The sequence below is a fragment of the Hyla sarda genome, chromosome 9 (assembly GCF_029499605.1).
Source record: "Hyla sarda isolate aHylSar1 chromosome 9, aHylSar1.hap1, whole genome shotgun sequence".
In the NCBI taxonomy this organism is placed as follows: domain Eukaryota; kingdom Metazoa; phylum Chordata; class Amphibia; order Anura; family Hylidae; genus Hyla; species Hyla sarda.
The window spans coordinates 167,885,214-167,894,897 of NC_079197.1; the positions used below are offsets into that span (position 1 = coordinate 167,885,214).

Sequence of the window (9,684 nt, forward strand, 5' to 3'; positions counted from 1 at the left end):
AGCTGGAAGAGTTCTATAACTACTATATATCCTGATCTCATAGCGATAGCAGCAGTATACAGAGAGCTAGAGGGGAGGTGTATAACTAATTTGTCCTGATCTCATAGAGATAGCAGCAGTATACAGATAGAAATGGAGGGGAGATGTATGGCTACTATATATCTTGATTCTATAGAGAGAGCAGCAGCAGCAGTATACAGATAGAGCTGGAGGGGAAATGTATAACTACTATATATTTTGATTCTATAGAGAGAGCAGCAGTATACAGATAGAGCTGGGGGGGAGATGTATAGCTACTATATATTCTGATTCTATAGAGAGACCAGCAGTATACAGAGAGTTGGAAGGGGAGGGGATCTGTGAACTGTCAGGAGGGATTAAATAGGCGCTTATGTCACCAGTTGACCTCAGACCCCTCCAGTCCCGGTGACATCCGTCCATACTGGAGAATGAATATGTAAGATGTGATAAGCTTTGCTGAGATTCCTCTCACTATAGGTTCTTCTCTCAGGCAGCTGGTCCGGGCCGGGCTGCTCACTGTCAGGGATGCCGGGAGCTGGTGGCTGTCTATTCCCGGAGCTGGGAAGTTCAGCAAACATTTTATAAAAGGTAATGATCCATCCGATACGTCCTGTCAGTCATCGTCTCAGTCTAATAGCAATGGATGTAAGGACATTCTCTAGTACCGTGCACATGGTAATGCCAGTCTTGTTGATGCCCATATAATACTAGGCTCCCAGTAGCCGCCACCAGTTATTGTAATGCCCATAGTGCCGGCCTCATCGGAAAATAATAAATTATAGGGAGAATGTTGTCAGAGTATGACTAATGTATTCACAGACTGTTATCAGTGCTAGTATGGAGGGTGCTGGTGACCTACATGACCTAGGGCCATAGGGCTGCCATTATTTCCTTGGCATATAGTTTAACAAGAATATTGTGCTGCAGGTTACTTGGCACTAGTATACAGTACTTGCTTCATTATAACACTACTCCCCCCCTCCCCCAAAAAACCTTCATGGTTATTTAAAGGAGTACTCTGGTGGAAAACTTTATTTTTTATTTATTTATTTATTTTTTTTAAATTAACTGGTGCCAGAAAGTTAAACAGATTTATAAATTACTTCTATTAAAAAAATCTTAATCCTTCCAGTACTTATTAGCTGCTGAATACTACAGAGGAAATTATTTTCTTTCTGGAACACAGTGCTCTCTGCTGACATCACGAGCACAGTGCTCTCTGCTGACATCTCTGTCCATTTTAGGAACTGTCCAGAGTAGGAGAAAATCCCCATAGGAAACATATGCTGTTCTGGACAGCTCCTAAAATGGACAGAGATGTCAGCAGAGAGCACTGTGGTCATGATGTCAGCAGAGAGCTCTGTGTTCCAAAAAGAAAAGAATTTCCTCTGTAGTATTCAGCAGCTAATAAGTACTGTAAGGATTAAGATTTTTTAATAGAAGTAATTTACAAATCTGTTTTAACTTTCTGGCAACAGTTGATTTAAAAAAAATTTTTTTTTTCCAACGGAGTACCCCCTTTTAAAGAAAGAAAAATGTAAGAATAGTTTGTAGGGAGGGGACATTCCATTTTACCCTTAAAGGGGTACTCCGCTGCTCAGCGTTTGGAACAAACTGTTCCGAACGCTGGAGTTGGGAGCTCGTGACATCATAGCCCCACCCCCTCATGACATCACATCCCGCCCCCTCAATGCAAGTCTATAGGAGGGGGCGTGATGGCTGTCCCGCCCCCTCCCATAGACTTGCATTGAGGGGGCGGGGTGTGACGTCATGAGGGGGCGGGGCATGATATCACAAGCTCCCGGCATCGGCTCCAGCATTCGGAACAGTTTGTTCCAAACGCTGAGCAGCGGAGTACCCCTTTAACCCCTTAAGGACGCAGGACGTAAATGTACGTCCTGGTGAGGTGGTACTTAACGCACCAGGACGTACATTTACATTCTAAGCATAACCGCGGGCATCGGAGCGATGCCCGTGTCATGTGCGGCTGATCCCGGCTGCTGATCGCAGCCAGGGACCCGCCGGCAATGGCCGACGCCCGCGATCTCGCGGGCGTCCGCCATTAACCCCTCAGGTGCCGGGATCAATACAGATCCCGGCATCTGCGGCAGTTCGCGATTAAAATGAACGATCGGATCGCCCGCAGCGCTGCTGCGGGGATCCGATCATTCATAACGCCGCACGGAGGTCCCCTCTCCTTCCTCCGTGCGGCTCCCGGCGTCTCCTGCTCTGGTCTGTGATCGAGCAGACCAGAGCAGGAGATGACCGATAATACTGATCTGTTCTATGTCCTATACATAGAACAGATCAGTATTAGCAATCATGGTATTGCTATGAATAGTCCCCTATGGGGACTATTCAAGTGTAAAAAAAAATGTAAAAAAATGTAAAAGTAAAAGTAAAAAAAAAGTGAAAAATCCCCTCCCCCAATAAAAAAGTAAAACGTCCATTTTTTCCTATTTTACCCCCAAAAAGCGTAAAAAACATTTTTTATAGACATATTTGGTATCGCCGCGTGCGTAAATGTCCGAACTATTAAAATAAAATGTTAATGATCCCGTACGGTGAACGGCGTGAACGAAAAAAAAAAAAAAAAAGTCAAAAATTCCTACTTTTTTAATACATTTTATTAAAAAAAAAATTATAAAAAATGTATTAAAGTTTTTTATATGCAAATGTGGTATAAAAAAAAAAGTACAGATCATGGCGCAAAAAATGAGCCCCCATACCGCCACTTATATGGAAAAATAAAAAAGTTAGAGGTCATCAAAATAAAGGGATTATAAACGTACTAATTTGGTTAAAAAGTTTGTGATTTTTTTTAAGCGCAACAATAATATAAAAGTATGTAATAATGGGTATCATTTTAATCGTATTGACCCAGAGAATAAAGAACACACGTCACTTTTACCATAAATTGTACGGCGTGAAAACAAAACCTTCCAAAATTAGCAAAATTGCGTTTTTCGTTTTCATTTCCCCACAAAAATAGTGTTTTTTGGTTGCGCCATACATTTTATGATATAATGAGTGATGTCATTACAAAGGACAACTGGTCGCGCAAAAAACAAGCCCTCATACTAGTCTGTGGATAAAAATATAAAAGAGTTATGATTTTTAGAAGGCGAGGAGGAAAAAATGAAAACGTAAAAATTTAATTGTCTGAGTCCTTAAGGCCAAAATGGGCTGAGTCCTTAAGGGGTTAATGCCCAAATTTTAAGGAAAACCTGTTCACCCACACTAAACTCAATATACTAGGTTATAGTGCGGGTGAACAGGAGACCGATGTGGGGTCATTTACTAAAATATGTCCTTCGATCCGGAGATATTTCCCACCGAGGATCCGCTGCTATAGTCTGTGAAATGCGCGCTGGAGGCGGGCCCCGCTGTCTCAATTTACATATTTATCATGTGAACGCTCCGTTGGCGCATGCTCTCTATGCAAAGAGCAGAGTGCCCATGTGACCAGCGACACAGACAATAAATATGTAAATTGAGATGGCGGGGCCCGCCTCCAGCGCACAATTCACATATCACCGGACCTAGTCAGTGACCCCTCAGCGGACTCCTGTTCACCCGCACTATAACCCAGTGTATTGGATGTAGTGGGTGAACTGGATGACCGTTTTCCTTTAAAATGACCTTTACAAGACTTGGTCGATTTGTCAGGAGCAAATATGGTACATCCCCCGATTTATGTCTCATTTTTCGCCCGTCCTAATCTCTCCTTGTTTTATGCAGGACGAAAAACTCTTCTGTCACAGATCAGCCGCTCCCGATATAAAGAAGTCCTCCTCATAGACCTGTCCACACGGAAACCTCCCTCCGCCATTAAATTAGGGATGGAGTATCACATCCATGACATCATCGGGGCCGGGCTAGTAGACTGGTGAGTGGTGAATTAGGGATGGAGTATCACATCCATGACATCATCGGGGCCGGGCTAGTAGACTGGTGAGTGGTGAATTAGGGATGGAGTATCACATCCATGACATCATCGGGGCCGGGCTAGTATACTGGTGAGTGGTGAATTAGGGATGGAGTATCACATCCATGACATCATCGGGGCCGGGCTAGTAGACTGGTGAGTGGTGAATTAGGGATGGAGTATCACATCTATGACATCATCGGGGCCGGGCTAGTAGACTGGTGAGTGGTGAATTAGGGATGGAGTATCACATCTATGACATCATCGGGGCCGGGCTAGTAGACTGGTGAGTGGTGAATTAGGGATGGAGTATCACATCCATGACATCATCGGGGCCGGGCTAGTAGACTGGTGAGTTAGGGATGGAGTATCACATCCATGACATCATCGGGGCCGGGCTAGTAGACTGGTGAGTGGTGAATTAGGGATGGAGTATCACATCCATGACATCATCGGGGCCGGGCTAGTATACTGGTGAGTGGTGAATTAGGGATGGAGTATCACATCCATGACCTCATCGGGGCCGGGCTAGTAGACTGGTGAGTGGTGAATTAGGGATGGAGTATCACATCCATGACATCATCGGGGTCGGACTGGTGAGTGGTGAGACATCAAGGAGTAATAAGAGAGAGTGTGTATGTATGTGTATATTACAGTGGGGGAAAAAAGTATTTAGTCAGCCACCAATTGTGCAAGTTTTCCATTTAAAAAGATGAGAGGCTGTAATTTTTATCATAGGTTATAACCTCAACTATGAGCAAATTATGGTGGAAAATAACTATATTAGATCACCTACAAACAAGTAAGATTTCTGGCTCTCACAGACCTGTAACTTCTTCTTTAAGAGTCTCCTCTGTCCTCCACTCGTTACCTGTATTAATGGCTCCTGTTTGAACTTATCAGTATTAAAGACACCTGTCCACAACCTCAAACAGTCACACTCCAAACTCCACTATGGCCAAGACCAAAGAGCTGTCGAAGGACACCAGAAACAAAATTGTAGACCTGCACCAGGCTAGAAAGACTGAATCTGAAATAGACAAGCAGCTTGGTGTGAAGAAATCAACTGTGGCAATTATTAGATAATGGAAGACATACTAGACCACGGATAATCTCCCCCAATCTGGGGCTCCATGCAAGATCTCACCCCATGGTGTGAAAATGATCACAAGAATGGTGAGAAAAAAATCCAAGAACCACACAGGGGGACCTAGTGAATGGCCTGCTGGGACCAAAGTAACAAAGGCAACCATCAGTAACACACTAAGCCAGTACATGTCCGGGCCCGTCTGAAGTTTGCTAGAGAGCATTTGGATGATCCAGAAGAGGATTGGGAGAATGTCATATGGTCAGATGAAACCAAAGTAGAACTTTTTGGTAAAAACTCAATTTGTCATGTTTGAAGGAGAAAGAATGCGGAGTTGCATCCAAAGAAAACCATACCTACTGTGAAGAATGAGCTGTTTTTGGTACTAAGGAACCAAGACGACTCATCCATGTAAAGGAAAGAATGAATGGGGCCATGTATCATGAGAGTTTGAGTGAAAACCTCCTTTATTCAGCAAGGGCATTGAAGATAAAACGTGGCTGGGTCTTTCAGCAGGACAATGATCCCCAACACACTGCCCGGGCAACGAAGGAGAGGCTTCATAAGAAGCATTTGAAGGTCCTGGAGTGGCCTAGCCAGTCACCAGATCTCAACCCCATAGAAAACCTTTGGAGGGAGTTGAAAGTCCGTGTTGTCCAGCGACTGCCCCAAAACATCACTGCTCTAGAGGAGATCTGCATGGAGGAATGGGCCAAAATACCATCAACAGTGTGTGAAAACCTTGTGAAGACAGAAAACGTTTGACCTTTGTCATTGCCAACAAAGGGGATATAACAAAGTATTGAGATGAACTTTTGTTATTGACCAAATACTTATTTTCCACCATAATTTGCAAATAAATTCTTAAAAATGTGATTTTATGGATTTTTTTTTTTCATTCTGTCTCTCATAGTTGAGGTTATAACCTATGATGAAAATTACAGGGCTCTCTCATCTTTATAAGTGGGAGAACTTGTACAATTGGTGGCTGACTAAATACTTTTTTGCCCCACTGTGTGTGTGTGTGTGTGTGTGTGTGTGTGTGTGTGTGTGTATATATATATATATATATATAATATATTATATATAGTGTATGTGTATATATATATATATATATATATATATATATATATCTTGTGTCTTTGTTCTTGATCTTATGCCGCCCTTCCCTTTCAGTGTCCCCACACCCTCCGGGATCCTCCTCCGTCTCTCGGACTCGTAGAGTATACTCTCGCCATCCCCGCGCCTTCACATTCTTGCACAATGAGCCTCATCATACGCCATCGCCAGAACAAATTGTACAATGAATTTATGAGGATTATAATAAATTCATCCTTTTTATTTATTTATCACTTTTATGTCTTGCGTCCAACTTATTTCCGATGTGATGAGTGGTTGCCCTGGTTCTATATAGGAGGATTTGCCTCTGGTATGAGAGTCCATGAGGTACTGGGAGCCTCCACGTGAAAACTGATCAATGTATAGAATAGCTTAGATAAGTGTTTCCCAACCAGGGTGCCTCCAGCTGTTGTAAAACTACAACTCTCAGCATGCCCGGACAGCGGTTGGCTGTCCGGGCATACTTGGAATTGTAGTTTTGCAACATTAGACTGTCTACAGTTTGGACACCACTGATCTAGTCTTTCTTTAGCTTTTTTTTTCCTAGTCTATGCCCTCTAGTGACTGATGGGCAGCCTCTAGTGACTGATCTCTGCAGACAGTTCCTTTTCCTTGTCTATGCCCTCTCGTGACTGATCTCAGCAGACAGTTCTTTTTCCTCACCTATGCCCTATAGTGACCGATCTCTGCAGACAGTTCCTTATCCTCATCTATGCCCTCTAGTGACCGATCTCCACACAGTTCCTTATCCTCATCTATGCCCTCTAGTGACCGATCTCCGCAGACAGTTCCTTATCCTCATCTATGCCCTCTAGTGACCGATCTCCGCAGTTCCTTATCCTCATCGATGCCCTCTAGTGACCGATCTCCGCACAGTTCCTTTTCCTCATCTATGCCCTTTAGTGACCGATCTCTGCACAGTTCCTTATCCTCATCTATGCCCTCTAGTGACCGATCTCTGCACAGTTCCTTATCCTCATCTATGCCCTCTAGTGACCGATCTCTGCAGACAGTTCCTTATCCTCACCTATGCCCTCTAGTGACCAATCTCTGCAGGCAGTTCCTTATCCTCATCTATGCCCTCTAGTGACCGATCTCTGCAGACAGTTCCTTATCCTCATCTATGCCCTCTAGTGACCGATCTCCGCACAGTTCCTTATCCTCATCTATGCCCTCTAGTGACCGATCTCTGCACAGTTCCTTATCCTCATCTATGCCCTCTAGTGACCGATCTCTGCAGACAGTTCCTTATCCTCATCTATGCCCTCTAGTGATCGATCTCTGCAGACAGTTCCTTATCCTCATCTATGCCCTCTAGTGACCGATCTCTGCAGACAGTTCCTTATCCTCATCTATGCCCTCTAGTGACCGATCTCTGCAGACAGTTCCTTTTCCTCATCTATGCCCTCTAGTGACCGATCTCCGCAGACAGTTCCTTTTCCTCATCTATGCCCTCTAGTGACCGATCTCCGCAGACAGTTCCTTTTCCTCATCTATGCCCTCTAGTGACTGATCTCTGCACACAGTTCCTTCAGTCCTGCTGATCCAAGATGGCTCCTGCCTAGGACCAAACACACAAACACTCACGATGCCTGATGCAGGGCCTGACCTGTCAGTACCCATCTGTAGCTGCTGGGTTGCCAGTAGGGGGCACCACAGTGTGTAAGTATCAAGAGATTTTAGCAAGAGCTGCCACATGGTACACAGTCTGCTACAGGCACTAGACCCAAATTATGGCTTGTTCCTTTTCATCTGACATATACTGGAGGCACCCTGTTTGGGAAACAATGGCTTAGAGACATGCTTTAGTGATCAGCAGGGGCATTGCTAGAGTCGTAACCTCTTAAAAGGGTATTCCAGGATTTCCCCCCCCCCCCCCCCCATATATATAATCAACTGGCTCCAGAAAGTTAAACAGATTTGTAAATTACTTCTATTTAAAAAATCTTAATCCTTCCAGTAGTTATCAGCTGCTGAAGTTGAGTTGTTCTTTTCAGTCTGACCACAGTGCTCTCTGCTGACATCTCTGCTTGTCTCAGGAACTGTCCAGAGTAGGAGCAAATCCCCCATAGCAAACCTATAGTGCTTCGGACAGATCCTGAGGCAAGCAGAGGTGTCAGCAGAGAGCACTGTTGTCAGATAGAAAAGAACAACTCAACTTTAGCAGCTGATAACTACTGGAAGGATTAAGATTTTTTAATAGAAGTAATTTACCAATCTGTTTAACTTTCTGGAGCCATTTTTATATAATATATATAAATATAAAAATTTATACCCATTTTAGCAATTGTGATGGTATCCCACCAATGTCATAGTTATCACATATTGATGGTTGAGAAGACCAAGGACACTCAGTCAGTAGACCAGTGTTTCCCAACCAGGGTGCCTCCAGCTGTGGCCAAACTACAACTCCCAGCATGCCCGGACAGCCAAAGGCTGTCCGGGCATGCTGGGTGTTGTAGTTTGCCACAGCTGGAGGCACCCTGGTTGGGAAACCCTGCAGTCAACAGCACTAGCTTGTAGCTGCAGTACAAGGCTATCGTTGGGTGGAATGTCCGAATTTCTATGTGGACATTTCCCTGCCGGAACATGAAGGCGCTAGGACCGCTCGGACATGCACTGTCTCATAGACGGCAATGCATTTCCGTGCGGATGCCGCAGAAAGAATAGACATTACTAAACCTCTGCCAGGGAAATTCCACCATATGCACAGTGCAACCGAATCCTAATGATATTAAACGGGTATTCCAGAAAAATATCAACTGGCTCCAGAAAGTTAAACAGATTTGTAAATTACTTCTATGAAAAAAAAAAAAAAATTAATCCTTCCAATAATTATCAGCTGCTGAAGTTGAGTTGTTCTTTTCTGTCTGGCAGCAGTGCTCTCTGCTGACATCTCTGTCTGTCTCGGGAACTGCACAGAGTAGAAGAAGAGGTTTGCTATGGGGATTTGCTTCTACTCTGGACAGTTCCCAAGACACGTGTCATCAGAGAGCACTTGGCTAGAAAAGAACAACTCAACTTCAGCAGCTCATAAGTACTAGAAGGATTAAGATTTTTTTTTTTTTTTTATAGAAGTAATTTACAAATCTGTTTAACTTTCTGGAGCCATTTGATTTATAAAAAAAAATAAAATAAAGATTTTTTCATGGATAACTCCTTTAACTTTAATAGTGGAATGTTCTGCAGTGGAATGTCCGCATTAGAATGCCACACGTGGCCTAACGGGGTCTTCTCATGGTGGTATCTCATCTCTTATCTACAAAGGGAATAACAAAATATCATTCTTGGACATTTAAAAAAAATTTTTTTTTATGATTTTCAAAAAATAAACCACAGCGAGTGCAGACTAGGGGACCGGACTTCATGTGACACCTTGGGGGACTTCATGTGACACCTTGGGGGACTTCATGTGACACCTTGGGGGACTTCATGTGACACCTTGGGGGACTTCATGTGACACCTAGGGGGACTTCATGTGACACCTAGGGGGACTTCATGTGACACCCTACTGCCCCCATTATCTTCA

At 43.8% G+C, this 9,684-nt stretch overlaps 1 protein-coding gene across 2 annotated transcripts in view; it reads left to right on the plus strand.

The window, feature by feature from the left end:
* STK19 (serine/threonine kinase 19) overlaps positions 1-6,380 on the plus strand; it is an 18,892-nt gene extending 12,512 nt beyond the window's left edge. The window contains exons 5-7 of one of the 2 annotated variants that reach the window (XR_008848022.1): positions 499-609; positions 3,763-3,910; positions 6,213-6,325. Coding sequence is in view for 1 of the 2 variants with exons in the window: in XM_056540953.1 (XP_056396928.1) it covers positions 512-609; positions 3,763-3,910; positions 6,213-6,258 (292 nt within the window). In the remaining variant the exon portion in view is untranslated. Of the gene's footprint in view, positions 1-498; positions 610-3,762; positions 3,911-6,212 lie in introns of both variants that reach the window. The other variant, XM_056540953.1, reaches the window with a different exon arrangement.
* The last annotated feature ends 3,304 nt before the right edge of the window (positions 6,381-9,684 follow it).